This window comes from Ictalurus punctatus, chromosome 3 (genome assembly GCF_001660625.3).
Source record: "Ictalurus punctatus breed USDA103 chromosome 3, Coco_2.0, whole genome shotgun sequence".
Taxonomy (NCBI): Eukaryota; Metazoa; Chordata; class Actinopteri; order Siluriformes; family Ictaluridae; genus Ictalurus; species Ictalurus punctatus.
The window spans coordinates 33,595,422-33,611,766 of NC_030418.2; the positions used below are offsets into that span (position 1 = coordinate 33,595,422).

A 16,345-nucleotide genomic window follows, 5' to 3' on the forward strand; every position below is an offset into this window, starting at 1 on the left:
TATTTTGAAACTACACCGTGTGCTAGCTATATATTCAATGTCAGTAACTATTTAAGCAATAAATACTGTCAGTGAGATGTAGGAAAATACAAAAAACTACCATGTGTTATATTGACTACCATAAAAATACCATAAGAACCTTCCCAGTAATTTTCACATTTATAGTTTAAATGATCTTTTAAATGAAATATGATTTCATATATTGTCATGTACAACGACTGATGCAAAACCCCTCAAACACGTTTGACCAGAAAAAAAAGAAAGAAAATAAAAAGTTCATGCTGCAGACTTGAGCGAGGTTCCTGCATAAATATTATATTTATAAAACGTATAATAATGTTACACATCACAAATCTACCAACTATAATTTGCACTCACAATTTACCACACAGAAATAAGTAATAGAAATATTGAGAGAATGAAAAGCAAAGAAAAAACGGTTGCTCTAAATATCCTAAATGTTAACTTAGTCGCTTGGATTAATAGAAATATAGAAATGCTATTCTTCTTCTTCTTCTTCTTATTATTATTTATAGTAGTAGTAGTAGTAGTAGTAGTAGTAGTAGTAGTAGTAATAGTAGAATTACTAATATCTGATCAAACTTGATGTTTTTTTTTTCCCAGAAAGGAGGAAACGACACGATAACGCAGTAAGTGTCAGATGAAACACGTACAAAAGTAGAAATCTATCTAATACAATCTGCAGTGTGTGTTTGTGAGCTCTGTGTATAATCTGACAAGAGCAACCTTCCCTAGAAGCATCGAGAAAACAGTCAATCTATTTGTAATACTTGTGGATAGAGTCTTAATTGGGATGCTCGCTTTACCATTTAACTGTGATTATTATTATTATTATTATTATTATTATTATTATTATTATTATTATTATTATTATTATTGTGCGATATTTTGGGAAAGCTAAATGATCCCTGTATGATTGAGGTAATATAGTATGTTCAGTAAAACACCAGTAGCTTGCAGGATATTTCTTCACTATACTTCTTAAGGGTTTCCGTTATTTCAAATGCATTGCTATGACGAGATGCGCTTTCAGCAGTGTTATAGCAGTGTTATAGATGTGCGCAGGAAATGCCAAAGGCCTGTGTGCTCTTATATTTAAGATGTTTTTGACGCGTGTGTTTATATACATACGCTCAAGTCTGCAGCAAGAAGAGTCAAAATCTACCACCAGGTTTGTTAAAATGATCCTGGAGCTATAATGCCATGCATGCTTGGAGTCTTTTGCATCAGTGTGTATATATATATATATATATATATATATATATATATATATATATATATATATATAAAGGAATGTTGCGTGCAGATTATTTGGTGTGTTCGTGTGTATCATTGGAAGAAGTGTTAATAAGAAAACCCAACTTTAAAACAAAACAAAACACAACAACCAACACGCACCGTTTCTTTCTTCCTCCTCTCCTCTTTGGAGTCCGCCTTCCTGAACTCGGCCTTGAAGGCCTCCGTCTCGCCGCCGCCGTGCTGCTCGTGTTTGTCCAGGATGTCCATGAGGTAGGCGATGTAGCTGGTAGCGAGGCGCAACGTTTTTATCTTGGACAGCTTGGTGTCTGCGGGCACGTTCGGGATGCACTCGCGCAGCTCGGCGAACGCGCTGTTGATGCTCTGAGTCCTGCGTCTCTCCTTCCGGTTCGCCGTGGGCCTCCGCTTCACGGTGCGCGGCACCACCATCATGCCCGGTACGAGTGCTCCCGCGCCGCCTGCTCCGTAGGGCCCGTGCTCCAAGCCAGGCCCGGGCGCGCACACACCGCCGGCGGCGTTATTGGCGGCGTACTCGGGGCTGTAGGACGAAGGCGCCATGCCGTAGTCCGGCGGCGGCGACATGTCCGCGTGCCCGATGAGCCACCCGTGGAAATAAGGGCTTTCCTCATGACAGCGGCTCGCGGCAGCGGCGGCTGCAGCTGCTGCAGCGAAGGAGGACGAGTAGCCGTCATGGTGCACGACCGGGTGGTGAGGAAAGCCTCCTACCAAACTCATGATAATGTCCTGCAAAAACCGGGGCGCGCTTTTGCTGTTTTGTATATTAGTTTTGTTTTTTCCCCCCCTTTTTTTTTACCCCCCTCTCCCCTCACTCTCTCAGATTGCACCTATTTTTTTTTTGTACTGATCATCGACTTGCCGTGAAAATAAATAAATAAAATCAACAGAGAAGTCCTGCACTCAAGAACAATTCGTTCTTCCTGGCTCGGTGAAATGACTCGGGCTCTATCAGTCCATCACAAAATGGAGCACTCATACTAAGCAAAACATATTGAAAGCAAACAATGGACCTGAAACGTATTTACAACTTCTGAAAAGTCACCTACTTACTCGCGTGCAGGCTCCATAGTGCACATCCCAGCACGAGCAAAACGTCCCATTTAGAAACCAGTGCAAGCTTATAAACTCATCTAAAACACCAGTGTGAGTCTGTCCGAGGCGCAAATCCCTGCTGGATATAAGAAATGAAATGCGAACGTTTCCATACACTGGTGCAGATGTGTTTGTGCAGCTCTCATGTGGATTTTTTCTCCGTTTGATGTGTGAGTCGCAGCTTCATGTTGTTGCTGCTCGAAGTTCCTTTATACTGCGCACTAAAGCGGTTCTCCACCAATCCGCGCTCAGAGGAGGAGGAGGAAGCCGCTTCGCAGGGTGATTACACTCCTAAACTGCATCACAGCCCCTCTTAAAGCTCTGGAAGCGTTTATTATTAATACGCTTAATATCGCGGAATATATACACAAATATATACTACACAGGGCGCATTATTTATTTATGCGTTTTATGCGCGTGACGTTGCACGTGCCATGCATTTTGACTGGACGTATTTTAGGGATTTAGGAGAATATTCAGTGCAAACCTTTTTTTTTTTTTTTTTTTTTTTTTTTTTTTTTAATGGAAATTTATTTGGGAAATTTGTAAGTAGAGGAAAAAAAAATTCATTTCTAAATTGCTTAAACAGGTGTATTGGGATGTATAGTGAGTTCTTATTTCATTTTTAGTTTATTATTAATGTTTAACTGTTTCAAATTCAACCATATGACCATCTCTGCTGTGCTGTGATCTGTACAGTTTGTGTGAAAGGCTGCTTCAACCTCATCACATTCAGGTGTTCAGAATTCTTCGTATGTGTGTGTGTGTGTGTGTATATATATATATATATATATATATATATATATATATATATATATATATATATATATATATATATATTACTAGTCTTTTTTCGGGGTGGCGGGGGGTTGGGGTGTCAATAATTTCATTTTTACCCCAGTCTCTTTAACCTATTTTATGTAATGTTTTTCTGCAAAAAGTCAATTTTTAAAAAATTCATAACGCTTCTTCGGGATGAAAGTCCATGTGATATTGCATGCTAATAAACTGCTATTTATGTGTGATATGTTCTTGGACATTGGTCTGCGTTGTCCCTGAGAGAGGTCACATGACAACATGTACTATGCTGCTGAAGTTTGTGAAGGCAATGAGAGACAAGCTTAATCCACAATATATCCAAGTACGAGTATCACAGCTTTAACGCTGGAGCTAGCCAAAGTATTTCATATGCAATCTGTATTTGTGTGAACATTCCCGAGCTTGAATTTCATTTTGCAAATACATTTTTTTTATATTGTTTTCAAATGCAATTTTACCAAACAAGCCTCGAATTTAAATAGCATTCTGACAGAATATTTCTGCAAGTAACGTATAGTTTCATGTCATTTCTTCCGTATATTTCACGGCGCTCCAGTATTTTGCAAAGAAATACACCCCCCCCAAAAAAAACAAAAAACAAAAACAAAAACAAAAAAACAAACAAAAAAAAACCCCTATATTAATTACATTAATTTGTTTACGCGTATAAATCACAAATCATAACGTGGTGGTGATATTCTATCAGAAGTACATCTTAGAGGTTACAGTTTTTTGGGGGGCTTAAATGTTTTACAACGTTTCAAGAACACAAATGAACAATTTAAGTTCATGAATAAAGTGTTTCAACATCGCAAACTAGTGTTCAGCTTTCATTTGCGTTATTTGGCTTTCATTTCTCGTTACTTTCCTGTGTAATGCTACTAAATTATTCAACACATACTATAATACTAGCCTATAATATATAGGCCTACAATTTTAAAAATGAATGCTTCAGTTGAGAAGTTCGTAGAGAAAAGAAACATTTTTTAAAATTTCATTTATAAAATTTATAAGGCAACATTTATAAGGCAACACGGCGGTATTTATTTATTGATTGATTTATTTAAAAAAAAAAACATTTTTCTAAAATCTCTGCTGGGGATTGTAATGTAAACGATATTAAACTAATTCTTTACAAAATGCTGTAGTTTACAAAATATTTCAAATCTAATGTAATTGACGATTTGAGAAAAAGAACGGAAATCAGAAATATCGGATATAATTATAGCTACATTGTATTTTGTTTGATTCGTTTCATAAATGTAAAAAAAACAAAAACAAAAAAAAAACAACCTTGCTTGTACCGTTTGTTGTTCAGTAATCCTGGATCAGGGACTCATATATTTGGCGAACGCGATAGATATAGCATTTTTTAAAAATGTTTTATTTATTGAAGTGTTTTATGTGTTGTGACGCGCAGGTAAAACATCTGGAAGAGAAAACTCCACCCATGAATAATGCGATATTAGACCTGCGCACTAGATATGCATTTACATCATACATGGGAACATAGTTATGTAGGCCTAGTTGGGTAGGTATATAGGGGTGTGTGTGTGTGTGTGTGTGTGCGTGCCCGTGCATGGTTGCATGTGTGTGTGTGGGTTTGATGGTTCATATTTTTCTTTGTGTGTCTGTGTTTATGTGGAGCTCTTTGGGAGGATTTGAACACTGACACGTGAGTTATTTTATTTGGATATTCACAGAGTTTCTCCAGAGTCCACACGCTACATGTATGTTAAACAAGGCTGTGTGAACGTCCTTGAGCATTCTCTCTCTCTCTCTCTCTCTCTCTCTCTCTCTCTCTCTCTCTCTCTCTCTCTCTCTCTCTCTCTCTCTCTGTGTGTGTGTGTGTGTGTGTGTATGAAAATTCACAAATTTCCTCACGGAAGGCTCATGATTTATTTGTGGTTAAGTGAGGTGTGTGTGTGTAAGTGTGTGTGTGTGGTGCCAGTGTAATTTATCTGTCTGATTGGAAGTTCTTGAGTAATTGAAATACTCTCAGGCTCCAGTTAATGACCCATAATCAGGCTGTAGGTCACTTGGTCAGACTGCTGGTCCAAACCATCACACCCCTCAACCCCCCCCCCCCCCCCCCCCCCTCCAAACATCACCCCAAATCTTCCCCCTGCTTCTCATCTCCTTTCACACCGAATTCTGCATAAATAAATAAAGTTATGCAGAAGCCGCTATTTAAGCATGACCCAAGCGCTTCTTAAACGCGCTGTATATGAACCAAAGGCGAGTCTGGATTAATTAGAGCAGGTCCAGGAGCTCACTGGTCGTTAAAATGATCAATAGTTACTGTGTAGCGCTGTTTTATCATACAGAAGAGGACATCGATATGATTGTGTACAGATTAGTGATTTAAAAGCACAGCTCAGATCAGCCAGTCACAAGACGGCGTAATGGGCGTCCATAATGTTACATGTATTATTATTATTATTATTATTATTATGAGTAGTAGTAGTAATAGTAGTAGTAATATTAGTAATAGCAGTAGGTGTAGTTGTAGTAATAATAGTAGTAGTATTAATAGTAGAAATAGTAACAGTAGTAGTAATAGTAGAAATAGTAACAGTAGTAGTAATAGTAGGGGTAGTTGTAGTAATAGTAGTAGTTTTAATATTAGTAATAGTAGTAGTAGTAGTAGTAGTAGTAGTAGGTGTAGTAATATTAGTAATAGTAGGGGTAGTTGTAGTAATAGTAGTAGCTGTAGTTGTAGTAGTAGTAGTTGTAGTAATATTAGCAATAGTAGGGGTAGTTGGAGTAATAGTAGTAGTAGTTGTAGTAATATTAGTAATAGTAGTAGTAGTAGTAATAGTAGGGGTAGTTGGAGTAATAGTAGTAGTAGTTGTAGTAATATTAGTAATAGTAGTAGTAGTAGTAGTAGTAATAGTAGGTGTAGTTGTAGTAATAGTAGTAGCTGTAGTTGTAGTAGTAGTAGTAGTTGTAGTAATATTAGCAATAGTAGGGGTAGTTGTAGTAACAGTAGTAGTAGTTGTAGTAATAGTAGTAGTAGTTGTAGTAATATTAGTAATAGTAGTAGTAGTAGTAATAATAGTAGGGGTAGTTGTAGTAATAGTAGTAGTAGTAGTTGTAATATTAGTAATAGTAGTAGTAGTAGTAATAATAGTAGGGGTAGTTGTAGTAATAGTAGTAGTAGTTGTAGTAATAGTAGTAGTAGTAGTTGTAGTAATATTAGTAATAGTAGTAGTAGTAGTAATAATAGTAGGGGTAGTTGTAGAAATAGTAGTAGTTGTAGTAATATTAGTAATAGTAGTAGTAGCAGTACAGATTAATGTCTGTTGCACTGTAATCTAAAATAGCTGCATGTTTACTAAGATTAGTTGCACATTAAGTTGATTATGAAACGATAGTTGCACATGATGACAATGCAAGAGAAGCTAGCCTACACATTTCTGCAACAATTTGTAATTGTAATGGAACAACATTTGTTGTTGTTGTTGTTGTTGTTTTATGATATAATAATAGTTGACTGAATTGTTATTGCAGTAATTTATGACCACAACAGCAGCTGTCATGGCTTACCTGATGTCATAAGAAGTTCTGCAGCAGAGAGGCTCTCTTCTCCTTTCTTTCACCCTCCTTTCCTATAGCACACTCTCCTCCTCTCTACTCCTCTCCTCCTCCTCTCCTCTCCTTCTGCTTTCCTTTTCAAGACTCATTAAAGGACCCTGGCTCTCTTTATGCCACCCCCCTCCACCTTTCTCTCTCTATTTTTTGTGTTCTGGGATTAAAATAAATTAAAGCAGTTTCATCACATCCACCGGATGTTTCGGTGATAACTGATAGTTTCCCAAATCCTGGCCTGCTGTTGTTGTTGGGGTTTTTTTTTCTCTCCCCCAACACTCCTCACCAAATAAATGTGTAGACTGGTAGAGTCTTAAGAAGCAACGGTAATAAAGTCTATCTGATATGTCAAGTGATATGGAGCAGGCAAAAAAAAAAAAGTCAAGATTTAAGAGACATTTACAAGAATTTCGATACAGCTCGTCTGATTAGAGTTAGCAGAGGATTCATTTAATTCAGTTTTACTTGTATCGCTCAAAAGAACCTTCTTTTCTTCCTTTCTTTTTTTCTTTTCTTTTTTTTTTAACATGTATGCAAAGCTCTGAATGACACACCAGAATCTGCTCCACGTTTCATTAGGTGAAGAAGAAGAAAATAAACCCCTAGTAATAAAATTGTTTTTTAATTCATCACTTACATTCATGTAGTTCTGCAGACTTTATTAATCCACAGTAACGTACAGTTGAGCAGTTATAGTGTTAAGGGTTCTTCTGAAAGGCCCAACGGTGAGTGGTAGTTTGGTGGTCTTGGGTTTGAACTGTCAACCTTCTAGTTGGAAGCGCAGAGCTTTGACTGCTGAACACTGATTACCCTAAGAGTTATCACCAGCATGGCAAATCAATTAGACCAGGGGCTCTCAGACTTTACAATCAGGGACCCCGTTAACTGTAAAACAAAACTGATACCCCTCTTTCGTAGAGATTTATCTCACAGACAAACTATTAAAAAATAATTAGGCACATTATTTAAGCATGTACAATGACATTTGGGAGATTTTTCCTCTGAACCTTCCAGTCATATAACCTATTTTTTTAAAATAAAAAATTATTACATTCACGTTGACATGATTTATAAACATAAATGGTGGGTTGTGGTTCCACCACTGCAATTACATTAGATAATCACAAGCATCCTTGTTATGCTGCATAGACTGCACTTTGAGAACCGTTAATTATCATCATCATCATTACTATTATTATTATTATTATTATTATAATTATTGGTAATTTTTAAAAAAAAATCAGAAAACAGAAATCAACATCATTATGTCCCTTTGTGAAGCTGATCTGCTCCTTTTCTGAGGATTACGGATTGATTTTTAATAAGATTAAGTGTCGTTTTTCTTCTTTTCATCTTTCTGGTGCAGTATTGTATTTTAGTTACTGCGTGAATGTTAAAACAGGAGTGCTGACACTGTAGTTGCCATGATTTCTGTCCATGTAAAGGCAGACCTGTTAGATCAAAGTGAGACGGGTTGAAACGAGAGAGCAAAACAGACGCACACTTCCTTCTTACTGAAATCTTTTCCAGTATAAAATTTAGCTACACGTTTTATAAATGATCAGCTAGACGTTTTATCCGTGGGTGAAACGGTTCAGCGTTTCGCTCTCAGTACCTCTCTGACGTCCGCAGGGAGCACACCTACTTCTAGGTCGTCTCTGCTGTTTTTCCCTCCGATCATCTGTCTCTCCCGCTCTCTCTGATTTCCCCTGCCACTCTTTTCACTCTCTCTGTCTCATCCATAATGCTTATCACCAGTACTCATCACTTCTTCAGCCTCGTTCCACAGCACCTGTTCTCCCTTCCAACACATAATAGCTCATCCTCTATATACACCAGCACTCTTTTCCAATCTGAATCTCCCAGGATTCCCTCTGGCTCGACTTCCGGCTCTGCCGCTGACTGGGTACAGGGCGAGACGGCAGAACGGAGAGATCTGACTGGGGTTGAACTGGCACGAGACCGGACGACTCCTGTCTGATCTGAACCTGCTCTGTTATTGTTATCTTCCCTCCTGTCTCTTTTTAAAATTTTTTATCAGGCATCCTGTTCTGTGAGTGTGAGTGTGAGTGTGTGTGTGTGTGTGTGAATCTTTTCTCACTGCATCACTCTAGGTTTTTTCTCCTTCTTCTCTCCCGTCGCCGCCCACTCATGCTCTCATCCCCATGTCTTCTTGCACTTTAGCTTTGACACATCAAAGTGTGCTGCTCAGCTCTCCTTCACTAGAGCATACTTTTGTAAACACACGCATACACAACTGTGTATATGTACACACACACACAGTTATATCTCTCATTCTATTCTGCTCTTCCAAGTTACTTCCTGATTGCATAATGGAGGATAAATATGCCAACGGTTGCGCATTGGACACACTAAGACGCAAGACCTGACACATCCAGTAAAACACACACGTTATAGACACGATAAAAAATGCAAACAAAACCCAGATAACACATTCACACACCCACACACACAAGAGACAGCAGGCGGTTTGGGCTTTAATTTGACAGTGACAACCCGATTAGCCATTTCCTCTTCTCCGTCATGGCTAACAGCTTCATTATGTGTTATCAGCAATTAATCTCAACTAGAAATAAAACGGGAAAAAGAATCATTACACTAATGAGCAGCTTGGTCTCGAGCCTGATTATTATTTTTTTCGAATAATCATCCATCCACTCAATAGCATCCTGTTACTGTAATAAAGACGCATCGTCTACAGCAATGCCAAGAGGACAAACACGCAGCCTCTGCAGAAATGCCAAGCAATCTGATGGCCTTTTTATTAGGTCTTTATTTCAAGCCTGGATTATGTATATCCTCCACCTTAGGGTCATCTCCTGGACAATTGATTCCCATACACTACTAGTCAGAAGTTTGGACATTATATATAAGTTCTGTAGATGCTGTATAGTTCTTTTATTAAAGACATTTGGATAAAGGCTTATGGTTGGAATAGTTTCCAGGACAAATGTATGTATAGCGTGTTAATGCACATAATAAGGATGATAATAGTACGTGAATCAAAAGGTAATATCTACGTCTAAATGTGTTTCTGAAAGTAATTTTTACTTAAACTAGAATGTAGCAGTGTTTGACTTCCTGGGTGAAGCTCCTCGTGAAGCTGGTTGAGAAGATACCAAGATTGATCCTGTTTAAGGACAAAGTGTCCCAAAAAGTCTGCATACCTAGGGGGAAATGAACACTTTTTAGCAAAATGTCTTCCAAAAATTTTCATACTTAGTTTCTATATATATAGAATAGTTATATATTTATACATATATTTTTTTCAGATAACATTTAAGGACGCCTTTGAGAAAAGACGAACGTATTGAAATCATTCACGTACGTGGCTGGATCGGGAAGCTGTCGCAAGGTTGCGATGGACATTTTAACGGGAAACATGGCGAGCGCATCAGACACGACCCTGTCGCCGAACTTATTAACAAATTTAAAAAAGATTGGAAGGACCGACTGAGAAGAAGTCGACGTCCACGAACGTCCACTGACGAAGACATAACCGACGTTGAGCTGGTGTACGTAGTCCCTTACAGTATGGAGGCTTTCGGGACACGCTGTATTTAAAATATAGAGTCATTTTGTTTTAAGACTTTCCTTGATCAATAAGTAATTCGGTATGTGTTAAGGTCTTCATTATTGTTCTAAACTTGTAGATTTTGAAATGAAGACCTTCTGTGAACAGGTGTATCCAAAGCTTTGATTAGTAGTGTAACTCACAACTAACTTATGGAGTGTATTAAAACTCCAAAAGAATTAGAGGACTCTGGCTTGTATAGTGTGTATAATGTGCACCGTATGCACAAGAACCTGGTATGACCATTTCAGTAACGTACATCAGTAATGACTTTCCTAATATACCGCTTCTCCTCCACTTTTACAGGGAGTGACTCATAGTTCAGTCAGTGTGCATGGTTGCTCACTGCCGTACCTCCCTGTACAATTTACCACGGTATTAGTGTACTCTGTCGACAGCGTAGAGTTCCTTATATCTCTCCCTCAATCAATCACACTCCTGCAGATTACTCAGCTCCTGCTCCGACCTGTCCCACTCTCTCTGAGCCAAAATTCCTGAAAGAACCCCTTCCACTGAAAAGCTGCGTGGGAAACGGTGTGGGAATCCATGGTCTTCAACCGGGGTACATTCTTGTGGACTACACATAGTCGCACACCTAATTGTCTTCAAAACAACGTGTGTTTAGACTGCACATCATCTGGTTTAAATCTAAAAAAAATATAGACGCGTAGATATCGATGGTCATTTGTTGAGCTGAAGTGTTGTAATGTTGAATTAAACCATCCGGTAGAACGAAAGCCAAACCACCGGTTCTCCTCTGTGGCGCTGATGATGGATGAGGAGCATCGAGCAGAAGAGTGACCTCCTCTTAATTAACTCCATCTTCAGGGCATGGACTGTTAATATGGTTAGAGAAATCTGGAGCTCACCACTGCTTTCCACTGGACGCAAACCTGAAATCCCAGCACGCTGGCTGCCGGAGGATGGAGTGAAGTCGGCGGCCTCTGATGAAGCGTGTTTGCTGTCTGGCTCAGAACGATGTCCGAATTCATCCCGGCGCCTGACCCTACATCAGATCTTTCGGATTTCCAGTACATTAGTTTTCGAATGGTCAAAAGTCTGGTGAAATAGATACGAAGCCCGTGCTACGAAGGGTCACGGCTAACAGGCGATTGTGTTCTGTTTATATGCGTGAGACCTCACCTTTCTGGCTCTTATTATGACCGATGAATTGTTATATCCTCCCAGAACATTCTTCTCTCTCCCTCTTTTTCTCCTTCATTCCTGCTCTCTCTCTCTTTCTCTCTCTCTCTCTCTCTCTCTCTCTCTCTCTCTCTTTAAGGGAGTCATTAGCATGTTATTTCGTTCTTTCACAGCTCATTGATAGACATGTGGTTCTAATGTGTCTAATTCCACATCACAGCAACATCTTCCTTTTTTTCATTAACGTTAGGCGATGAATTGTGGGTTCTCGGAGGGTTTTTTTTTTTTTTTTTGGTTTTGTTTTTCTATCTTTGCCCTTCTGAGTTTTGAAATGAGTTCCATTTATGACGTTTGAATAGTAGTGCTACATCATAAAGCCTGCAGCTTCACAGAGAAAATGATCTTCATCAGATTAATGCAGCGTTCTACCTAGCTGGAATTTGGGCTGAATGTCCAGTCAGTCCGTACTGTATGGTGCTCTCTGAGGCCTTCTTGTGTTGAAGAAGAGATCTAACCTCTGCTCTGTCATCTTTTAGCTCAGCAAAATAGTTCCTCCAGAAAGTAATGTGTCTAAACACACACGCAAGCCCATATTTATTCACTGGAGAATAAATTGTGCATGAGATCCAAAGATATAAATACGATTCAGACTTCAGGCATTTGGTGACATCTTGGACCAGTCTGCTTGGGAGTCACTGGCCTGCAATTTGTGGCCAAGGGCCGATTTATTGTAGCGTCAAAACCACCGTCCATCATGCCGGCACTCTCCAGCCAGCCATTATCCCCCCAGCGATGTAATCCACACACACACACACACACAAAAGCGCCTGGCTCTAATTTACAGTTCACTGATGGATTTACACCATTCTAGCCATTAGTGTGTACATTTCCTTTGGCATGTTATGTAATGGTGTTAGGGAGATTTAAGAAAAGCATAACAAGTCATAAATTTGCGCTCTTCTGTGGTGAGAATGGAGCATCTAGGTGAAAAGTGCTTGAAGCTGAAGCTTTTTAGGACCAGCTTCTAGCTGGCAAAAACGAGTCAGGAGTGTGTTTCACCATTTAGTGTTGAAGCACACTCGTTTATTTGTTAAGTGTGATTGAAGGGATGCAGTGAAAGAGAAGCTGTATTTAATAGTGTGTGCTGAAGTGGAGTCCAGTGGACCTTGATGAATGGATGATACCGTAAGTGTTAAATGGATGGAAAACATGCACTGCCACAACAACGGCATTTCGAAGGAAACGCTTTTGGGATACTCCTTCAATCATGGAAACAATAGTCCAGTTGTATTTGAGCGTGCTCCTCTACTTACTTACGGAACAACATGGACACACCATCCAGCATGAACCTATAAAAAGTTGTATTCGCCTTCACATTCCTGTGGTAATTTCTTTTTAAAACAAACAAGGCCTGTTACCTTGCTAAGATGGCAGCCGTGAGTTTCAGAACAGCAGCAAGGGGGAGCTGATTATAGCATTAGGTCAGATTAGGTCAGCGCTATGTGGTGCTGGAAATTAGGCCGAGTGTGTATGGTGCTGTTTTCAGTCAGCCTGTCATGCCTTACTTTATTCAAAGAAAGGGATTTCTCATTGTTCCTGATTCATGGGGTGACTTGTTTTGTTTATAGTCGTGTCTCACAATTTGGCCATTTTTTTAAAGTGTAGATGCTCTTAGAAATGCCGAACCGTGCGTCTAGTCTCGTGATAGGTATGCCATTTCTTTCCGCTTGTTACAAAAAAGTTCACTTTGGTTACTATGAATGAAGTGAAAGCATGTCAGAGTGATGCCATCCAGAAGCCGAGGGAGCTCAGTAGCCCGGGTAGGACAGAAGACAGCTCTCATTGAACCGTACAGTTAACCGCACTTGGCGCTTGAGGAAATTTTCAATGATGAGCCGTTAGTGTGCCTTCCTCTGCTCAGTCGCGTTCCCAGTCAATATGACTGAAAAAGGAAAGATAGGAGATGAGAGAAGACGTCTGCGTTCTCATCCATCAATCCCTGGTGCACATCCCGTCAAATAAACACTAAAACAATTTACCGCAAGTGTACACACTGGAAGTGCCAACGTTAACACTTCTTACAGCTGAGCCACTGCCAGGTCATTTTTCAGGGCAATATTTAATGTGAACTAAGATGTCCTTTCCATTTGATATCTTAGAGGAATAGCTCGCTTTGCTATATTTGGCCAGGGGCTTTGGTTCGGAGGCACTGGAACTCCATGCCCATGATCCTCACTTTAGGTTGATCATGATAAATGTGCTTCATTTGTTTAAGCCCACATGGCAGTTTTAGTGTTTCTCCTATAAATTTAGCATAGCCTCCACTGGCATCACCTGCAAAGCCGAGAGGAAACAAATTACACTTTAGCATTGATTCGTCCTTCTTAATTGGCTAAAACTGTCAGAAGCAAGGCGAGAACTCTGGCTCTAGTTAGCGGCCCGGAAAAATTCGGTAATGGGAATCATGGCATCGCTCCAGGGAGTGCAAAGCCACAGCGCATCACTCCTAGTTCTCTGCAAAGACCTGAAACACCCCCATCGAGGATGAGAAACAATGTTCCTGTTCTTCAACAGCAGACGAAATCTTTCTCACAGAGGCATTTCAAAACCACTCTAACAAATGACACTAGGCTTAGTGCTAATTTGGCAGGCATAATCTGAACAACTGATAAATTAAGTTGGAGGAAACGTTTTGGCCCGGCATCAATAGCACACACAAAGGGCCTCTTGGAAACAGTCTTTAGCAAGAGATGGTATTGGTTTCCATTGCAAAAAGAAAAAAGAAAAAGAGTCAAATTACTCTGATTCCAGAAAAAAAAAGATTCCTTAAATTTACTGAGTTGAACAAGAGGAAATAATTTATGCCCCAGTCCCACGCATTTCCGAGAACACAAATCTGGCCTCTGTGAATTACAGTCACTGTCATAACTTAGGCAGTGGTGCTAAAAATCGGCTGCGTATTTACGCAGATGTCTCTCCTAAAGATATGGCAACATAAAAATAATCCCTAATCGGTTTCCTTAATCATAATTTCTCAGGATATGAACCTGAATCGGGGGCGTCAAGTGCTCTGTGGCTAAAACGTTGTTAACAGGAACACATGCATCAGCAGAGTTAAGCAACACCCTAGAAAAGCCTTTATTTTTTCTCTCTCCAAGCATTCTAGACATTCTTTCGCAGGCCTTTGAACCGCAAGTTCTGAGTAAGGCTCTAAAAGCATCACACTGAGGCGGGAGATGAAGCCAGAGGACGCCTGAACTCGAATGTGTCAGAATGTTAGATAACGATCAGCTGTGGGAATTACGAGCACGAGTTGTGTTTTACAAAACTGGAGCTGGAAGAGCTCTCCTGATTCCCACGACGTGTGATAGCGGAATATTTAGAAAGTGCTGAGAGTAAGCGGTAAGCTCTCTTCCACCAGGACCCGGATTCTGATCCAAATCAGGTTTCAGCAATTTCTTACTGCTTACTTTGTAGGTATTATCCAAATTACAACACTAGCTCTGATGCTGTGGGGGGTATTTATTTATTTTGGTACCACGGTTTAGCTCCAACTGTTCCCTTAAGAGGGAAGTTTCACAGCAAATCAGTACAAAGTTCTTCTGCCTTCATCCTGTGGGACGGGCCTCTTCCGGGATGAACAAGAGAAGGCCAACAGAAAGGGTTGATGGGGATGAAAATGAAGTAAATCATATGCCATGGTCTTTACACTCACCACACCTCATCACAAATGAACACCTATGGGGAATTTTAGAAGAAGAAGCCTCTATCTAGCACATATACATTACAGCACAGTGAAAGGAAGCAGGGGTCAGAGTGCATGATACAGCACCCTTGGACACTAGGAGCAGATAGGGTTAAAGGACTTGCTCAAGGACCCAATAGTGGCAGTGTGGCGGTACTGGGACTTCTCACCTTCTGGTCAGTAACCCAGAGCCTTAACTGTTGAGTCATCAGTGCCCTTTTTGTAGCCATGTGTCCACCATCATCATCGTCAGAAGATTGCGAGTATGAATCCCGACAATAACAGTACATCTATCCATTAGATCAAAATTGGCCATTCTATCCGAGTGGGAGGGGCATACTCTCTCATCCATGTCAGTCAGAGCAACACTAGCCAATCACAGGCTTCTGTGAGCTCATGTATGTGGAAGAGGGTAGATAGCCTTTTATTTCACCCAGGAACCCTGTGATGCAGAATGAGCAGACCTCACGAGCCTCAGAGGAAGCACTCGTTAGCCTTCACCTTCCCGGATTGCGTGATAGAGGAGGGCAGGCTAGTGGGTGGGAATTGGTTGGACAAAACTGAGGAGAAATTATGGAAGAAAATAAGGGAATATCTGTCAGAAGAATCATGTGTTTTTTTTTTTTTGTTTTTTTTCCCTTCAGTATAATTCCAATGGCTTGGAGAATCTGTGCCAAGCAGCATTGAAGCTGTTCTGGTGTCTTGTGGTAGACACGTTTTATGCTTATTAGCTTATTTCATGTCACCATGATTGGTATTAAAGCATCAATATGATAAGAGCTCTTCTTTATGTAAGGAAGTGATGATTATAAGTCCATTCACTTTGATTGGCTACTTTGATTTCTACTGCAAAAAAGGACCCAAAGGTTCTGGCTCTATTATAGGCAGAAGTATAGTGATATGGTCATCTGGTAATTGTCGCGTTCAGTCTTCTGCTCTGGTCGCCCATTCAACACTTTTAATCGGCGTGTGAAGCTTTCCACTGAAAACAATTTTTCTCAATCTTCAGGTGTAATATGCAGAGGAAGGATAAAGATGGTCACACGATTCCACGTTAGACAGAC

General features: G+C 39.9%; 1 protein-coding gene across 1 annotated transcript in view; it reads right to left on the reverse strand.

Moving 5' to 3' along the window:
* hand2 (heart and neural crest derivatives expressed 2) overlaps nt 1-2,674 on the reverse strand; it is a 3,460-nt gene extending 786 nt beyond the window's left edge. The window contains exon 1 of the mRNA XM_017463390.3: nt 1,420-2,674. Within this exon, the coding sequence (XP_017318879.1) occupies nt 1,420-2,013 (594 nt within the window). The 5' untranslated portion in view covers nt 2,014-2,674. The remainder of the gene's footprint in view (nt 1-1,419) is intronic.
* Nucleotides 2,675-16,345: the final 13,671 nt, after the last annotated feature.